The 21,341-nt window shown below is 29.1% G+C and overlaps 1 protein-coding gene across 6 annotated transcripts in view; it reads right to left on the bottom strand.

Annotated features, from left to right (window-relative positions):
- The window catches only part of crol (crooked legs), a 63,236-nt gene that overhangs the window by 10,257 nt on the left and 31,638 nt on the right, over positions 1-21,341 (bottom strand). For 3 of the 6 annotated variants that reach the window (XM_075297557.1, XM_075297559.1, XM_075297558.1), the window contains exons 3-6: positions 11,823-12,219; positions 9,975-11,354; positions 9,707-9,874; positions 3,648-3,815 (exon numbers count right to left, since the gene is read on the bottom strand). In XM_075297557.1, the coding sequence (XP_075153672.1) occupies positions 3,648-3,815; positions 9,707-9,874; positions 9,975-11,354; positions 11,823-12,219 (2,113 nt within the window). Of the gene's footprint in view, positions 1-3,647; positions 3,816-9,706; positions 9,875-9,974; positions 11,355-11,822; positions 12,220-16,290; positions 16,812-21,341 lie in introns of those variants that run through there. The other 3 variants (XM_075297555.1, XM_075297554.1, XM_075297556.1) reach the window with 2 other exon arrangements.

Below are 21,341 nucleotides of genomic sequence, written 5' to 3' on the forward strand. Positions count from 1 at the left end.
CTACAATTTATACATTATCAAACAATAATCAGAGAACAAAAAATCGACTCTCAAATAAATTTACTTTTTATAAAAATAAAAACAACAAAAATTTCTATTGCTGCCTATAATATCGTCTAAAATATATCAACTGATTTTCCACGATTCTGACTCAACCCCATTAATGAACATTTGACGAGCTCATAATTCGGATCAATTTATTCAACAAGCAATTTATGGTCTTATTTTGATAAACGACTTCCGTTAAAAAGTCAGAAAATGATTTTTTAAATCAACACCATTAATGAACGTTTGACGAGCTCATAATTCGGATGAATAGTCTTTCATCAATTTATTCAACAAGCAATTTATGGTCTTATTTTGATAAACGACTTCTGTTAAAAGTCAGAAAGTGATTTTAAAATCGACTATCCATGATTGTTTTTTTCCATAGCCTCCGAATTCGGTTTTCCCTAAATTCATTATCCGATGAAATGGATTTTCCATAATTTAGCGACTTTTTACATATTCTAATTTTTACACAAAAGTTCGAAAACGTACTTCTCATGATTTTTAAAATTCACTTCCTATAATTTTTAGTACTGACTTTCAATAATATCTATATTATTTTATTCGAGCTTTTGGACTATGACTCATGAAATCATCTACTTCATACAACAACCAAATAAAAAAAAAAAAAAATGAACGATATCCGTGATCTTAAATATCAACTCTCCATGATAGTCAATTCGACCTTTTATGAACTTCAAAATCTACTTTCTATGATTTTAATATGGACACAAATCGAGTTGTATAATCTTAAACTCGTCTACTCTTCTTCAAGTAAGTTAAAATTAAGTAATTCAATAGGTAATGGGAGTCAAATTACGATGAAACAACATTTCATTAAAAGTTAAAAGTTGACTTTTCATAATCTTTATTAAATTCAACTAAACAACTTTTCAATTTCTTTCAACTGGACGTAATTTAATGTCCATACTAAATAAATGTTCTCAGATTTGAACACATTATTATATAGAAAAGTAAACTTTCTCGGATTGGTTTATGGACATCAGATGTTAAATCAAATCAGTCAATAGTCAAATCTTGTAAATGGATTCTAATCGAATTTTAATGTTGTAACAAAAATCTAACAACTTAAAACAATCTTTTGGATTTATTACACAGAAAAAATTTTCCAATTAAAGCCTTAATTGAGTTTTAAATATATTCAATTAAAAAACAATTTTTTTAATTGAAACAAAAATGAATAGTATCAATTAATTTTTTAATGAATACTATCAGTTTTGTTATTGAAGTCATTTCAATTAAAAAATTAATTGAATAAATTAATTTCGTGATCGAGTCAGAAAGAAAATTGTGTGTATGACAAGATGTACAATCGCAAAAAATTGACAATTCTCACATTAAAACATCTAATTTTTTTAAATAAATATTGGATAATAAAAAAATAATAATAAAATATTATTTTTATAAATAATAAATAGGTCAATAAAACTAAGGACAAAATCTAAATGTATAAATTTTTCGATATTACGAAAGTTAAAAGGGATCGAAACTAAATTTTACTACTACAAATAAATTGTAAGAAATTCAATCAATGTATACACACAAATTTTTTTTTTCTGATTCAATCACGAAATTAATTGATCCAATTAATTTTTTAATTGAAATGTCTTCAATCACAGAAATGATAGTATCAATTAAAAAATTAATTAATTGAAGGTCTATTAAAAATTAATTGATCCAATTAAAAAATTAATTGATACTATTAATTTTTGTGATTGATTTTTGTTTCAATTAAAAAATTTGTTGGATCAATTAAATTATTAATTGAATATGTTTTAAAACTCAATTAAAATTTTAATTGGAAAATTTTTCGTGAAATTTTTTTTCTGTGTATGTTCAAAATAATCTTTTCAAAGCGCCAAAAAATAAACTTCTAAAATTAAAATTTTTCAATTTTCTAATTAGAAATAAAAAATAAATCATAAAAATATAAAATAAAATATTCCAAATTTAGTCAATATTTCTCACATTAAGAGTAAAATTTTCAATGAGCTTCAAAAATTATAGTTTACAATTTTGAATTGAAAACAAGTTTTTTTTTTAATTTGCTGCTATCTCCCAATCGGAAAATATCATTATGTGCAAAACCAAATATTTAATTTTCTATATATTTATTTTATTGTTTTACAATAGCCAATGTTATTGTTGGAAATGCAATGGATTCTAAAACCAAGCTGACTAAGCTTTAGCATAACAGTATATACTTTTCTGTAGACTTCCTACACACAAAAAAATTTCACGAAAATTTTTCCAATTAAAATTTTGAGTTTCAAAAAATATTCAATTAAAAATTTAATTGATTCAACAAATTTTTTAATTGAAACAAAAATCAATCACAAAAATAATAGTATCAATTAATTTTTTAATTGGATCAATTAACTTTTTAATTGACATTCAATTAATTTTTTAATTGATACTATCATTTCTGTGATTGAAGACATTCAATTAAAAATTAATTGGATCAATTAATATCGTGATTGAATCACAAAAAAATTTTTTTTTTGTGTGTACGGGAAATGGATCAACCCCAGGATCGGCACAGGACTAGTCCCTGGTGTGTGTGTGGAGCAGTTCCAGTTCTGGTCCAAACGTATGGAAGGGACCGGTCACTTTAACATGGATTTGTCATTCGCGGGGTAAATTTACACTTTGGGACAGGAATTGAACTCATTCCAAAGGACGCGTCCTGGACTACTCCATAGACAGGTTCTCATGATCCAGTAAGGGATAAACTCTTAGGGACCTGTTTCATTTCAAGCATCCGAATCGTACCAGAAAGTACAAGTTTTTCGAATATGTTGAACAATGGATAATTCTGATTGTTGTATTTTAGTAGAAGTGTAGAACCAATTAGATTTTAATGTCAAGAGAGTATAGAAATCAATAAATTATATGAAAATTAAAAAATGTGATAAACTGGAGCACTGGTACTAGTCCTGTGATAGGTCCATTAGTGTCAATTTGCCCCAATTACCCGTAGGGGCTTTTTCCTGTCTTGTTGTCTATAAAGTATTTTTGTATTCAGGACAAACAACTTTCTTAGATTTAGCTCTATCGTGATTGATATTTGTGGTTTACCTACTTTATGAAGATTTAACCTAGTTGGAGTTAAAAATTTAAAAAAAAAATTCTTTTTAGGTGATATTAAGTAAAATAAAGCTTGCTGCGTAACAACACCTTTATATCACTAACAATAATACTATAACATCGATACCTAAAATTCATTGTATGTTAAGTCGACTTATCACGATATTGAAGAATAAATGGACAATCCGATCCAAGGCCATAAAAATTAATTTAAAATAAAAATTAAAATGGGTCTCTTGAAATATTATGAGCTTTAAAATAACTATGAATACATAACCACCATCCACTACACATAATTAATTTTTGTTATATATCCACTGAATTAAATTTACATTATATAATACTTATTATGTTATATACTTTCTATATATATATAAATAAAACTATATTATTTATCAAACAAAAAAAACTCCCATATATGAAATATATAAAATATGCAAATATTCTATAGCTTAACAAGTATTTGTTTTTCAACGACATTGTTGTCTCACCGGTATGTTGATGTATATGATTCGTTAGATGTTCTTTGCGCGTAAACGTTTTCGGGCAATAAGTGCAGCGATGTGGCGATTCGCCCGTATGTTGTCGCACATGGTTTAATAAGTGTTCTTTGCGCGTAAAAGTTTTCGAGCAGATGTCACAACGATGGGGTGTTTCGCCTGTAAAAGCGAGACAGAAGTTGAGGTTGTTGAGCGTTCTTGTGTTTGTATTTTTTGTTTTTAATAAAATTAAATATAATGTGATGATTTTTCTGATCATCCAATTAAAATTCAATAGATTTTTTTTTTATAGAAACAACTATAAAAATCATTACATTTTTTTTGGGTAGATGGATATTAAATGTAGCGCACTATAGCGGGAATATATATGTAGTAAAGTAGCGAAAAGGGTAATACCGAGAGGCCTATCATAAGAACACCGACACCGTGAATCGATAACAAACTTCCTAAACGTATACATAAGAAACTCTATATACAGTACTTTTTTATTAAATATTCTAATCAATATTATTGCAATTATGAGTTTATATCGACTTTGGAATGAGTTTGAAAAACTCAAGCCAGAAACAACTTAGAGATGAAATATTTATGACTTTGTGTTTTAATGCTTTCAAATCAAGTAGTATAGCCATTTGATTGTAACATACGAATATTTATTAATAAGAGCAAATATCGCTGATACCTACAAACCCGATTTAGCCAAATTTTTAAAATTGGAATAAAAATAGAATTTTCCATGATAGAGAATATCGATCTATAGATAGACCCACAGGAATAAACTTGCTACAAACACGACAATCGGCGCCTGCTTTTATTTAACTACTTCGTAAAATTTTTAGGTTTTAATATATTAGCCAAAGGCTTTTCATGACCAAAAAATAGAGTTGTGTGAAAGCTCCTAAATGCGATTAACAAACATTTATTTGCTTTAATTGGAGAGAATTCAAATTCTTGGCCAAATACAAGACATTAATAACGCGTTGTCAAAATAACTGCTTCCTTAAGCTGGATAAGCTATGGACAACTTTTTTTTTGAAAAATTTATCGTATTTCTTTAATTTGGATATGTAATTTAATTTTGCAAATTAAAAATAACTAAAAATATTTATAATAAATTTTTATTCGTACTTTAGGGACAACGAAGATTAAGTCATATGCACGCCCATAACTATATATGTTTCCTTCGGTATTTATGATGATGCACCGTGGGATTATAGATGATACGATTTGCAATAGAGTAATTCCTAAATGCTTTCTCCATTAGATGTTAGCATATAGGGCCCAAACTAAGTTATCTTGAAGACTATGAAGAAGACCATTCGTCCGGACGGAAAGATGTATGGATTTGTATTTGACATTTTCTTTTGAATCACTCAATTCTTCAAAGACCTTAATCATCTTTGTCCATAGATATCAGGCCGACATGTTATTCGTAGTTAGTTCAATATTTAACATTATTTATTTGCAGGTTCGCATACGGATAGAAAACTTTTAGCATGTATAGATCATTGATTTCAGTATAGAGTCAAATTATTATATTTCTTATAATTGAGGACACAAAACTAATCCAAAAATTTGGAGGCAACTACTACACAAGACAAGTATATAGAACAGCAAATAGTTCAAACTAATCGATCCTAATGGAATCTTTGAATTAATGCCTGTTCGTGGAGGTTCCGTTCGCTTCGAGACAAACGAAACGTGAAAAATCATTCGTTGGTATCTCGAAAACTATAGTCTGTCGAATCACAATTATTTCCGTGTTCGATAGTAAATCATAAAGGATGCGTTCATGACAAAGTTGGAGGTTTTGTAGCGAATATATCTAAAGTTATTTTAGTTTCACTTTAGACGAACGATTATTCTCGAGACGATTTTGGGTTTCATGAACAGGCAGTTAAACTATTAATCTCTACACTACAGACCTGACTGGTTGGCAATGACATTCAGTGCTATTCGATGGGCGAAGTTTCTTGCCATAACTTTAAACCGTCCCATGAGGGGCTAGGGAAACTTTAAACATATATTATATTGTGAAATTAATTATTATATTGTTAAATTAAGATACTGATACTGACTATAAGTCGCTACTTTTGGATAAGTAAACATTGTTGTATGACTCTTAAGTCAGGATACTTGTTGCGAAAGCAGATGTAACAATGCTTCAAGTGTTCCAGATTAAAGCCACAAATCACTTCAAAGGCTGATATTATTATTAAATTGGATTAATATTAAAATTGACGCCAAACAAACAAATGTAAACAAAATAACGCGTACTTTTTTCTAAAGCAAGCAAAAAAAAAATGACAGCTAATAACTGAGAAGTCCCAAGCCGCTCAAAAAAAATTGTCAACGCCGTTTATATCGCCAGTTTCTTTTCCGTGAAGCCTTAAGGTGGGTACTATGTTTGGTTTATTTTCGCGATTACTTTTCCTTAAATAATGAAGATTATAAATTATAAATGAAAACAAAGTAAAGTCTTGCCGAAATCTAGAGGAACATGAAACTACGCATCAATTGAGTCAATTTATTAGCTTTATATTGAACTGTTTTAATAAAGTAACCGCGAAAATTTCAACGCGAAAAGCGAACATAGCAGTGCTGCCGCTAGTGAGAAATTGAGTGAAGTAGATTTTGGAAAAAAGTGGAGTAGATTGAATAAAATTGAAGTAGCATATATTTTTGAAAACAAAACAATAGAATTCATTTTATTATACCCTCCACCATAGGATGGGGGTATATTAACTTTGTCATTCCGTTTGTAACACATCGAAATATTGCTCTAAGACCCCATAAAGTATATATATTCTGGGTCGTGGTGAAATTCTGAGTCGATCTGAGCATGTCCGTCCGTCCGTCCGTCTGTTGAAATCACGCTAACTTCCGAACGAAAGAAGGTCGGATGGTATTTCAAATAGGCCATATCGGTCCAGTTTTACGTATAGCCCCCATATAAACGGACCGCCAAATTTGGCTTGCGGGGACTCTAAGAGAAGCAAATTTTATCCCATCCAGCTGAAACCGAACATAATACATAAGTTGGGTACCAGGATTGATAAAGTTGACACTTTTGTATTTTTTTTTTTTTTTTGATACTTTTCGACTGCCGAATGCACCGTGGCACGACCGCGAGCCATTTGGTACTTTTTCATCTCTGATATCAATTCAATTCTTAAGATTATAAATTGAAGAAATAAAGATGTACCGAAATGAGGATATTTGTAGTTTTTATGATGACATTAAAAAATCAATTGAATTAAGATTTATTGCCAGTTATTGTACGGATCATGAGGGGAATATTGTTTTTCTAGCCACACTGTGGAACAGGGTATTATACGCTGTGCATATGTTTGCAAGACGCAGAAGGGTACGAATTACACAGGAACAGGGTATTATACGCTGTGCAAATGTTTGCAAGACGCAGAAGGGTACGAATTACACACATGGGTCTTTAAAATTAATGCTTCGAGCCGGCCCCAGATTTACGCTTATATGCCCAGCAAAAAAAATTGGAAGTTGTTCCACAAACATTTCTTTTAAAGCCCATCCCAGAATCCCCCATCGAGTTTTTTCAACTTCCGATGCAGTCCTTTTGGACAAGTCCACAAACATTTCTTCTAAAGCGCATCTTGGGATCCCCCAATGATTTTTTTCTACTTCCGATGCAGTCCTTGTGGACAAGTATTAGAAAGAACGCAATCAGGCTATATTAAGTGCAAATTTTGGACAATTAAATTTTACAAAAAAAAAAAAAAAAAATAGAAAACTAATAAAAAACTAAAAAAATAGAAAATTAATAAAAAAGTAAACAAATAATAAAAAAAAAAAAATAATTTCATCCCCGCTGGGATTTGAACGTGTGCGGTTTGACTTTTTCCATGGAAGTTCTTTTGAGAAGGTTTTGCAAATTACGAGAATTTTTAATTTTTTTTTGTTGATTTTTAAAAAAATATATTTATACGAAAATATATGCCGAAAATAAAAAATAAAAACGATGCATGACATAAAAAAATATTTTTTTAGAAAAATATTTGATAAAAAAAAATTGCCGCTGGCGAGATTTGAACCTGCGTCTCTTATTTTTTCGTTCATACTAATAAAGAACATCTTGGGAAGCAATTAGAATGTTATTCCTTGGTGTCGTATTACGATCATATCACAAACATTTGAATTGACCTTTCGACGCTTTATGTTCAATGGCGTTTGTGGCTGAGTGTGCTAAAGCGTTCTGTTATGGTGCCAACAGACCCAGGTTCAACACCTGGTCGGAGCGAAAAAGTTTTTCAAATTGTAAAAATTAGGAAAATAATTGTGTAATAAAACATATGGATGAAAAAAGTGAAATTGGTTGAAAAAAAAATTTTTTTTTCGCTTTTTAAATTTCTTCATTCAAATTAACTTCCAGGACACAACTTCTAAAGCAATGCAAAGGATCCAAAAAGGGAGTACTTCCGTCCTATGACAAGCCCATGTAAAATTCATTGGGGATGATCCAAGTTAGCACTACTTCCGGATCACAGATTGGGGATCCAAACTACTTTTTTGGAAGCTCTTTTTTTGCTGGGTGACTCAAGAAGAATCAGAAATCATATCAGAATTTTATCCTGATATGCTTTAAATTTTCACAAGGGGTACAATTGATAGTGTAAAGTGTGTGTAATTTGGTTAAAATCGGTCCAGAGAAATCATAAATGCAAAAAATATGGGTCCAAATCAACAACAATATTTATCATCCCTGATGGGTACTAAGTTCGACTTTTGGCTCTAAAATCAAAAATAAATGTGTAAAAGCACAATAAATTTTCCATAATGGTCTAAAGCAGCAATTAACAAAGTTTATTTTGTTATGTCTCTACAGTGAACTTCAATTCAATGAAGCTCTCTCTACACAGAAAAAACTTTCACGAAAATTTTTCCAATTAAAGTCTTAAATGAGTTTTAAAAAATATTAAATTAAAAATTTAATTTAATTGAAACAAAAATCAATCACAAAACTTAATAGTATTAATTTATTTTTTAATTGCATCAATAATTTTTTAATTGGATCAATTAATTTTTTAATTGACTTTCAATTAATTTTTTAATTGACTTTCAATTAATTTTTTAATTGACTTTCAATTATTTGTTTAAATTGATACTATCATTTTTGTGATTGAAGACATTTCAATTAAAAATTTAATTGGATCAATTAATTTCGTAATTGAATCAGAAAAAAAAATTGTGTGTATAATTCAAAAAATTTCAAAAACACTGCTTTTTCCTTTCCATTTTCTTGTATTCTGATACAAGTTCTGTATAATGAAGCGAAGTAATATACCTACGTACTTTTCCGTTTGCAAATTTCAGAGTCGCATCAATGTTTTTGTGCGAAAACGTGATCTTAGTACTAGGGATTAAATGGGGATATGTAGTCAGAATTAATGAATTAGCTGGAGCTCAGAAGTTATTGGCAGTTATTTTCGAAACTAGTTGCGAAAAATGCAGAAGGGGAAAGAAATCATGAAACAAGGTGGGAGATATTGGAGGACATCTGTTCTATGCTACTATATAATAGAATATAATTTTCTACACAAAAAACGTAAGTTAAAAAAATTGTAATTGAGAATATATTTTTCTTTTATATTACCTTATTTCACATTTGAAAAATTATAAAAATTTACTGACGATAGATGAAAATTTTTTATGTATTTCAACAAAAATTCCCCCCGTAAAACCATTACAATAAATACAGTATATAGAGCTCGATTTTATGAACGAACAATACCCTCGTCCGTGGTTATATACACTCGAATTAATTGTCTACATAATATTTGGCAAATATAATATAAAAAAATACGGAAATTATCGATACCGATAAAGAAACAAAAATCAAATACGGAACCGGGCGATACACCGTTTTTGAAAGAACGCTTTTGTTTAAATTAAGAGTGATACTATGCAAATTTTGCATATTTATTTTTTCATTATTTATCGATTGTATTTTAATTGGACCTTTACAGAAACAATTCTACTATATACATTCACTAATCTTCTGATCTTCAATTACTTACCAGTATGCCATAAGATGTGATTGGTAAAGTGTTCCTTGCGACTGAAACTCTTGCCACATATTTCACAACGAAAAGGTGTATCATTGGTATGCGATCTCATGTGATTAGCCAAATGTTCCTTTCGGGTATATTTTTTGCCGCATACTTCACACTGATGAGGTGTTTGACCTGGAAAATTGTAAAAATAAAAAAATATTTAAATAGACCATGTACAAGGCATTAAATAGAATTTTTTGTTTTTTTTTTTCATTGCTAATGACGAACGTACCAGTATGCCACATGTAATGGTTGACATAGTGTTCTTTACGCGTAAAGGATTTCTTGCAAATATCGCAACGATGAGGTGTCTCTCCAGTATGCTTGCGCACATGATTGACCATATGCTCCTTGCGTGTAAACGTTTTTGCACAGTATTGACAGCGGAAAGGTGTTTCGCCTGTGTGCGAACGGAAATGATTTTCCAAATGCTCTTTGCGCGCAAATGTCTTTTGACATATTGTACAGGCGAAGGGTTTGTCGGTTGAATGCCTCTTCATGTGACGTTCCAGGGAGGCATTATTGGCGAATACATTAAAACACACCACACAGGTAAACATAGGACCACCTATGTGAATTTTACCATGCCGGGTCAGATCTTGTGAGGTAAAGAAACCCTGACCACAAACTTGACAATTGAATGGCTTACGCTCGGTGTGATAACGGCGATGCACAATTAATTGGTAACGGAAGGCAAACATTTTTCCACAAATATCGCATACATGTTCTCCCGTGGACATTACAGTACCATCGGGAGCTAAGGTAACGGAACTTGGATCCACAGCAATACCTCCCTCCATTTTAGGTAAAAGTAAGCCGGTAGTAGCTCCACCTGCAGTAGTAGTGGGAACGGTTCCCGCGGTATTGGCAGTTCCTGTGGTATTGGTAGTGGTAGTTCCTGTAGCTGTTGTAGTAATAGTCGAATCTGATGGTTGCTGGATCGCAACACTATTCGCCACTTGGCCTCCAGCAGTGGCCTGTGCATGTTGTTGTTGTTGTTGTTGTTGCTGCTGATGTTGCTGCTGCTGTTGCTGCTGTTGATTTGAATCGTTGGCATTGCTGGATGCTGTCGGTACGGGAGGAGCAATACTGGGATTATTGGATGAAACCGGAATACCATGGGCTGCAGTCAATGGATGATTTATAACATCACCATGTATTTTGCCGAATACCTCATGGTAAGCGAACAATTGTGAAATATCTTCAATATTGACTTTATACATCTCTATGCCTGGATGTATTTTGCCACCAACAACCACACTGCCATCGTCTTTTATTTCAGCCTTTGGTGCACCCAGGGTTATTGTAGTGGCACCCGAAGTGGCTGGGGCTGCTGTCGAAGCTGTAGATATGTGCTGCATTATTATCTGTTGATTGGTGGTAGCAATTTTTCCATTTGATGTAAATGAGGGTTTTTCATCCTTGATTGTATCGGTTGGTTGAAGAACTCCTACATGTTGTTGTTGTTGCTGCTGCTGTTGATGTTGCTGCTGCTGTTGTTGTTGTTGCTGCTGCTGCTGTTGGTGTTGTTGTTGCTGCTGTGCTATTTGTTGTTGTATTTGTTGCTGACGATTGCTTTCTTGTCTGCTTTCTTCTGCAGCAGCATTTAAAGCTTCGAAAGAAATTCAAAATTTACAATTAGCTTCTATGTTCTTATGTTCATGAGCCTTGGAAATATGTGAACTGATGATGGATGATACCTTTGTTTTTTTTTTTGTTTTCACACTTAGATATGAATCTAACTGCAGTGTAAATTTTGAAAATAGTTTTGTAGGGTCCAAACATATAACAATTTTTCTTTATATTTTGAATTGAATGATTTTTATACCTGGACATGAATTCCCTATAAGACCCCAAATATCAATCACAATAGAGCTAATATTTTACAAAAAACCAACAATATACACTTTCAGTCATAGTTTTATAGAAATCTATAGAGAACTTAGAGACATTTTAATCTATCTACACCTAAGCCAGATTTTCCATATGTTCGTTGATATCGAAATATTACAATGTGGAAAAACTTCAATTACGATTGATGATTGTTGTTAATGATTACCATAAAACATCTCTCACTTACCATGTACATGTAATTGTTGCTGGTGTTCAGCATGTCGTTGCTGTTGTTGTTGGGCCTGGGTTGTTATAATAGTACCATTTGGCAATTGTTGCCCCAAGGCAGCTGCCTGTGACAACATTTGACTGGGTTGCGGTATTTGAAGTGTTCCTGCACTACTACTACTACTGCTTGTTACCGCCTCTGACGATTTAGCTACACCACCAGCTGCCGAAGGTGCCGATGTGGTTGATATTGCACGTACCAGAGTCGATGCTGGTATTCCAGCTATAGATGTTTGAGTATATGTGGCTCCACCACCGTTAGCAATACTCTGGCTATAGCCAACACTTGTTGTTGTGGGTTGTTGATGTCCGGCTTGTCCTTGGAATAAATTTGTTACAACCCAATATTTTCCCAACTGAAATGTATTAAAAAGATTGTCATTAATGCTGTTTGTTGCTTTGCCTTAGTAATATTATGGGAGAAAAGGATAAATAATTACAAAAAATGTTAACGAATCATTTAAACTCCATTTAACTATGGGAAATATTTGATTTTCAGGGAGACATTCTATATCGGGAGCTGAACATATAGAGAGATTTTAGCACAGGTATTACAATGGGGAGCAGAAACAGAGACAAACAAAGGAAAATATGAGAGATCTTCTCGAAAATGACGACTTAAAGAGCAATATTTTCCACTTAACGCGTAGTATTGGGGATATTTTTAGTGCATGTGGACTAAATTTTTGGTTTCAACTTCATATTGAGCTACCACCCAATTTTATTACTTGAGTTTCAATTCTTATTACCATTTTCATTTCTCGAGTATTTAGAAAGCAATCACCACTCTCTTGATTTTGTGTTTCGTAGTCCTGATGTTCTTGAAACCCACATGACAAAAGTTTTATATATATTTTTTTTTTCAATTTTTAAATTATTACTTATTATTGGGGATATTTGGGGACGAATGCATCCCAATCTGGGGAAAGCGCCAGAAAAATACTGGCAACACTGTTCGCACGTATCAGTTATGCACCATGAATTTGGAATCTGTGTAGGTCTCACAGCTTCTTTGCTTCCCTTTTATGTAAATGTCTGATTTTAAAAGCATTGAACAATGGATTATTTTATCCTGCATGTGTAACTCATTCTTTAGGAATTTATCCTTCGGCCTTATTTTTGGAAATGAAAAGGAAGGCCTTGACTTACAATCGACTCTATGTAAAATTGAAAATTTTCTATAGAAATAAAATGTTGACAAAATTTTCTATAGAAATAAAATGTTAACAAAATTTTCTATAGAAATAACATTTTGACAAATATTTTCTATAGAAATAAAATTTTGACAAAATTTTCTATAGAAATAAAATTTTGACAAAATTTTCTATCGAAATAAAATGTTGACAAAATTTTCTATAGAAATAAAATTTTGACAAAATTTTCTATAGAAATAAAATTTTGACAAAATTTTCTATAGAAATAAAATTTTGACAAATATTTTCTATAGAAATAAAATTTTGACAAAATTTTCTATAGAAATAAAATTTTGACAAAATTTTCTATAGAAATAAAATTTTTACAAAATTTTCTATAGAAATAAAATTTTTACAAAATTTTCTATAGAAATAAAATTTTGACAATTGTTAACATTTTCTATAGATTAATATTCTATAGAAATAAAATTTTTATAAAAATTTTGTAAAATTTTCTATAGAAATACAATTTTGACAAAATTTTCTATGGAAATAAAATGTTGACAAAATTTTCTATAGAAATAAAATTTTGACAAAATTTTCTATAGAAATAAAATTTTGACAAAATTTTCTATAGAAATAAAATTTTGACAAATATTTTCTATAGAAATAAAATTTTGACAAAATTTTGTATAGAAATAAAATTTTGACAAAATTTTCTATAGAAATAAAATTTTGAAAAAATTTTCTATAGAAATAAAATTTTGAAAAAATTTTCTATAGAAATAAAATTTTGACAAAATTTTCTATAGAAATAAAATTTTGACAAAATTTTCTATAGAAATAAAATTTTGACAAAATTCTCTATAGAAATAAAATTTTGACAAAATTTTCTATAAAAATATATTTTTTATAGAAATAAAATTTTGACAAAATTTTCTATAGAAATAAAATTTTGCCAAATGTTTCTATAGAAATAAAATTTTGACAGAATTTTCTTAGAAAAAAATTTTGACAAAATTTTCTATAGAAATAAAATTTTGACAAAATTTTCTATAGAAATAAAATTAAAAAAAAATTGACAAAATTTTCTATAGGAATAAAAATTTGATAAAATTTCCTATAGAAACAAAAATTTGACAAAATTTTCTATAGAAATAAAAACTTGACAAAATTTTCTATAGAAATAAAATTTTGACAAATTTTTCTAAAGAAATAAAATTTTGACAAAATTTTCTATAGAATAATATTCTATAGAAATAAAATTTTATAAACATTTTGCAAAATTTTCTATAGAAATAAAATTTTGACAAAATTTTCTATAGAAATAAAATTTTGACAAAATTTTCTATAGAAATAAAATTTTGACAAAATTTTCTATAGAAATAAAATTTTGACAAAATTTTCTATAGAAATAAAATTTTGACAAAATTTTCTATAGAAATAAAATTTTGACAAAATTTTCTATAAAAAGAAAATTTTGACAAAATTTTCCATAGAAATAAAATTTTGACAAAATTTCCTATAGAAATAAAATTTTTACAAAATTTTCTATAGAAAAAATTTTGACAGAATTTTCTATAGAAAAAAAATTTTGACAAAATTTTCTATCGAAATAAAATGTTGACAAATTTTTCTATAGAAATAAAATTTTGACAAATTTTTCTATAGAAATAAAATTTTGACAAATTTTTCTATAGAAATAAAATTTTGACAAAATTTTCTATAGATTAATATTCTATAGAAATAAAATTTTTATAAAAATTTTGCAAGATTTTCTATAGAAATACAATTTTGACAAAATTTTCTATAGAAATACAATTTTGACAAAATTTTCTATAGAAATAAAATTTTGACAAAATTTTCTATAGAATAATATTCTATAGAAATAAATTTTTTATAAAAATTTTGCAAAATTTTCTATAGAAATAAAATTTTGACAAAATTTTCTATAGAAATAAAATTTTGACAAAATTTCCTATAGAAATAAAATTTTGACAAAATTTTCTATAGAAAAAATTTTGACAGAATTTTCTATAGAAAAAAAATTTTGACAAAATTTTCTATAAAAATATATTTTCTATAGAAATAAAATTTTTATAAAATTTTCTATAGGAATAAAAATTTGATAAAATTTTCTATAGAAATAAAAATTTGACAAAATTTTCTATAGGAATAAAAATTTGACAAAATTTTCTATAGAAATAAAATTTTGACAAAAATTTCTATAGAAATGGAATTTTGACAAAATTTCCTTAAAAAATGAAAATTTGACAAAATCGTCTATAGAAATAAAATTTGGACATAATTTTCTATAGAAATAAAATTTTGACAAATATTTTCTATAGAAATAACATTTTGGCAAAATTTTCTATCGAAATAAAATGTTGACAAAATTTCCTATAGAAGTCAAATGTTGACAAAATATTCTATAGAAATAAAATGTTGACAAAATTTTCTATAGAAATAAAATTTTAACACAATTTTCTATAGAAAAAAAATTTTGAAAACATTTTCTATAGAAATAAAATTTTGACAAAATCTATAGAAATGTTTTGTTGCTTTCAGAAAGAAGAGAAACATTTTAGTTAGATATTCTTTTCGCCATCTTAAGTTCCAGGTATTTACAATATAATACGAAAACCACGAAACTCCAATTTTAGCCATCGGTGTAGAAATTTGTATAACACCAAAAAATATTTTTGATCCTTGCATACTCTTAGGTATCATTTTAAAATCGAATTGTTCTTCGCTTCTTCAACAAAATATAACAACAAATGTGAAGAAGTAGAAAAGTTGTGTGTTTTCAATTTTTTAAAAATTTGAGAAGTCTTCTATTGGATTCTGATCCCTGTTACTATCTTCTACATACGAGGACTCCTGATTTTCTTGATGACAATTTTTTTCCTACCGGTTAGTCATGCACTATATACATAAATCGATCTCTTTATTTCACAGCAGAATTGTATGCTAGAGCCCACAAATTACAAATTTATAATAGCAAACACCGACTGTTGTTTTTAGCAGAATATTTTCTATGAATTGTACATGTTTAAAATTCATTATCGAATTCCAGTTCAGATAAAATGAATATAATCTATTATTATGGTAGAATATAATACAATAGAGAATCAATTAACGTTAACCAATTAACATTTCAATTAGCTATTAGAAATATGCATTAAAATTTAAAATTTCTTTCCAAAAACTAATTTCTTATAACAAATATTAATGCAACGTTAGGAGACATTTTAAAAAGGATTAAACACTAAATTAAGATTAGACATATCTTACATTTTGAGAATTATTGCCTAAAATTGTACCAGTAGACTGAGCAGCAGGACTTGAAACCACCGTTGTGGTTGATCCCGATGAAGACGTCACCAATAAAGCCGAACTTGTTGGAGTTTGATTAAGGACATGTGGATGATGCTGATGGTGTGGCGTTGGAGGCCCTTGTAGCGAATGCTGTTGATTTTGATGATGGTGTCGCTCATTGGCCATAGCTGCAATAGGATTACTAACAACTCCGGAAGAAATCGGCTCAACTGATGTTACAGTTGGTGTTGGTGCTATAACCAATGTAGAATTTGTATTGCTGGTGGCAACAGTAGATACTATATTACTGGAGGCCACCACTGCTGTCGTTGTCGAAGAAGTGGGAGAAGCCGTTGAAGACATGTTGAAATGTTTTTTTTTTATTGGCAACTTTAATTTTATCCAAAATATTTTTGACTTCTGAGATTAATTATACACTTGACTCGTCTCGATGATAATTGTCGTCGTATTGTCGTCTTTGGTTGTGTCGAAAAAACACCATTAACTTCAATAGTGTTGCCAACCAACTGCAAACAATTTTCAAATTCAATTTGATTATATGGCAGAGTTTTATTACAACACGAACAACATTTTATTGAATGAATCCTTAAGAAAAATCATTTCCATTTCATCCTCAACACAAACAGAGAAGCATACACACACATAAAATACAGTTTTTTTTTTTTGTCTTTCAACAATGCACATACATAATTGCGTTAGAATTAACAAATGAGCTTTTATTAGTGAGATGTGAATGAGCGCCAGCGGGAATATTATATATTTGTTTTAAATTAATATGAATTGATGGGATTTTGTACATCGCATATAGTGAAGAACGACTTTTTAGTTTATATGAGTGACCAATTTAAGACGACGAACTCAAAAAAGAAAATCTTTCTTTCGAAGCTAAGATTAATTTTTGTTCTATATTTTAATAAGGTTTGTTCCACAGACATAACTATTTATGAACTATTATGAATTTAGGGTAATGTATGTAATATATCATGAATTCGCAGTCAAGAGATGGCTGACAAAATGCAATGAGATACAAGTGAATTAGTTTTTTTCCGGGAATTAACTAGTTTTTCGCTCCCGCTTTTGTTTTTTGCAGTATTTTATATAAAATAATTCTAAAAAAAAATATTATTTTTAGTACCATTGGGGAAATCATTATTCTCATTACACTTCCAAAATCTACGTTACTCTACACACAAAAAAAAATTTCTGATTCAATCACGAAATTAATTGATCCAATTAATTTTTTAATTGAAATGCCTTCAATCACGAAAATGATAGTATCAATCACAGTTTTAATTGGGCATAGAAAAAATTCTTGATTAAAAAATTAATTGATGTTATTAGCAATTTTCAATTAATTTTTTAATTGATTCAATTAAAAATTTAATTGATTTTGAATGCAAACCCCAATTAATTTTTTATTTAAAAAGTTAACTATTTTCAATTACTTTCTGAAATGTTCATCACTTTTTTTAACTGACTTAGTCTTCCGAATTTGATTAAAACGTTAATTGTATCAATTAATTTTTTAATTAAAAATTTTAAAATTTTCAATCATTGACTTAATTAACTTAATGTTTCTATCTTGATTAAAAAGTTAATTGTATCAATTAATTTATTAATTGAAAAAACATTCAACTTCAATTAACTTTTTAATTGGAAATATTTTGGTGATATTTTTTTCTGTGTACTTTAACAACTGTCATTTTCTTTGTAAATAAGGGACTTCAAATCTATTTTGAGTCTCATGTGAATAGGGTATAATTTAGCCTAAGTACACTCAAAAAAAAATTTACTTGGGTCCAAAGATTTCGACCTTCCCTTAAGGATTTTGGTATTGATTCCAATGCGGCTTCTTTAAAATACATTTTAGCGACCTATCTGGCATTAAATCTAAGATCAATAAAATTAAAATTAGTATACAGAATTCGTTTATCGAATTTTTATTCTCCTTTCGCAGTATATTAATAAAGCTATTCACGTACACAGACAAAAATATCACCAAAATATTCCCAATTGAAGTTGAAAACTTTTTCAACTAAAAAATTAATTGATACTATTAATCGAACTAGAAACATTAAGTCAATTAAGTCAATGATTGAAATTTTTAAAATTTTCAATTAAAAAATTAATTGATACAATTAAATTTTTAATCAAACTCGGAAGATTAGGACAGTTAAACAATTATGGATATATTTTTTAAATTCTTGATTAATTTTTTTTTGAAACTATAAATTTTTGAATCAAACTAAAAAGGATTTAAAATATTTATAGAAAGTGATTTAAATATAGTATAGCGATTACAAATAGTTTCGTTTTTAATTAAAAAATTAATTGAATTTTGGAATCAACAGCAATTAAAAATTTATTTGAAACAATTAAAAAATTAATTGAAATTTTCTAATCAAATCAATTAATTTTTTAATCAAGTATTTTTTTATGCTCAATTAAAACTGTGATTGATACTATCATTTTCGTGATTGACATTTCAATTAAAAAATTAATTGGATCAATTAATTTTGTGATTGATTCTGAAAAATTTTTTTTGTGTGTACAAACAAATGCCAGTTTAAAAATCCAAATTATAACGAATACAAACAGCGATTTCTTAATTCCAAAAAAAACTCTAAACCGAAGATGCTAAATCATCAAAATAATTCTTAGCCCATATTCGAAGCGTTTTTATTTTAAATTCAACATTTCAGTTAATTTAAGAACGATTTCTTTAAATCAAAAATGTGTTTCTTTACTTTAAGGAAATTTTACCTTGGTTTAAAGACATGCGACTTTAACGGAGGGATGCAAATTTCCAAAATTTGCGTACTAAATTTCAGTGAAAAAAATTTGAAGCACAGATTATAAACTTTATTTTAATTAAATTTGCATTATTTTAAAGAAAGTTGTCCTTAATATTTTGTAAATTGCACATCCTAAAATTTAGGTTGAGTAATCTTTAATATCAGGTAAATATTTTTTTCAGTGTAGAGAAGAATATATAATATAATTTAATTATACCCTGCGTCAAACTGTGGAACAGTGTATTATAAGTTAGTGCATATGTGCACCCAGAAGGAGACGAGATAGGCACATGGTGTCTTTGGCAATATTGCCCAGGGCGGGTCTCTGAGTCGATATAGCCATGTCCGTCTGTCTGTGAACACATTTTTGTGATCAAAGTCCAGGTCGCAGTTTTACTCCGATCGACTTCAAATTTGTCACAAGTTTAGATATAGCTCCCATATATATCTTTCGCCCGATATGGACTTATGTGGCGGCAGAAGCCAGAGTTTTACCCTAATTTGCTTGAAATTTTGCACAAGGAGATCAAGTGTCAAGTGTAATAAAATTAATTGAAAAATATATCTTTCGCCCGATTTACACTAATATGACCACACAGACCAAAGTTGTACTCCGAATTAACTGAAATTTTGCACAGGGACTAGAATTAACATAGTGACTATGCATGTCAAATTTGTTTGAAATCGGTTCAGACTTATATGTAGCTCCCATATTTATCTTTCGCCCGATATGAACGTAACATATATGGCCCAGAAGCCAAAGATTTACTCCGATGTTCGTAAAGTTTTGCACGGGGAGTACACAGAAAAAAATATCACCAAAAATATTCCCAATTAAAAAGTTTACTGAAGTTGAAAACTTTTTCAATTAAAAAAATAATTGATACTAAAATTAAACTTTTAATGAAACTAGAAACATTAAGTCAATGATTGAAATTTCTTAAATTAAATTAATTGATATAATTATATTTTTAATCAAACTCGGAAGAGTAAGATAGTTATAGTTATAGAAAGTCATTGAAATATAGTATAGTGATTAAAAATAGTTTCGTTTTTTATTAAAAATTTAATTGAATCAATTAAAAAATTAATTGAAATTTGAAATCAATTAATTTTTTAATCAAGTATTTTTTTGATTCTCAATTAAAACTGTGATTGATACTATGATTTTCGTGATTGAAGACATTTCATTTAAAAAATTAATTGGATCAATTAATTTTGTGATTGAATCAGAAAACAATTTTTTGTGTGTAGAGTTAACAATCGGACTATATATGCCATTCAGGATATGCGCACCAAATTTGGTTGAAATCGGCTCAGATTTAGTTATAGATCCCATATATATCTTTCACTCGATTTAGACTCATATGACCATCGTAGTTCAAAATTGCACTCCTGTTAACTTGAAATTTTACACAGAGAGTACAATTACATTTTAGCAATGCGTGCGCATTTTGGTCAATACAGCCTCAGATTTAGACAAAGCCCAGATTTGGACAAAGTACGCAATCCATAGTGGAGAGTACATAAGATTCGGCCTGGCTGAACTTTCGACTTTATTTACTTTGTTCTGTGTACATTTTATTTTTCGATCACCTGGATGCCGGTTTCGTTTAAATGTGTACTTTCTTTAGGAATTAATATTCTCTGGGCGGTTTTAAATATATCAAAAGAAAACAAGTATATACGGCCGTAAGTTCGGCCAGGCCGAATCTTATGTACCCTTCACCATGGATTGCGTAGAAACTTCTACGAAAGACTGTCATCCACAATTGAATTACTTGGGTTGTGGTATCTTAAAACTTCTTAACATCGTTTTCTAAATTGTGAGTTAGTCCATACGTGGTATATAAAGGGTGATTCTTTTGAGATTAGGATTTTCATGCATTAGTATTTGACAGATCACGTGGGATTTCAGACATGGTGTCAAAGAGAAAGATGCTCAGTATGCTTTGACATTTCATCATGAATAGACTTACTAACGAGCAACGCTTGCAAATCATTGAATTTTATTACCAAAATCAGTGTTCGGTTCATTTCATCATTGAATTTTATTACCAAAATCAGTGTTCGGTTCATTTCTGGTTGAATGGCTACGTAAATAAGCAAAATTGCCGCATTTGGAGTGAAGAGCAACCAGAAGCCGTTCAAGAACTGCCCATGCATCCCGAAAAATGCACTGTTTGGTGTGGTTTGTACGCTGGTGGAATC

Source organism: Haematobia irritans, chromosome 2 (genome assembly GCF_050003625.1).
Source record: "Haematobia irritans isolate KBUSLIRL chromosome 2, ASM5000362v1, whole genome shotgun sequence".
Taxonomy (NCBI): Eukaryota; Metazoa; Arthropoda; class Insecta; order Diptera; family Muscidae; genus Haematobia; species Haematobia irritans.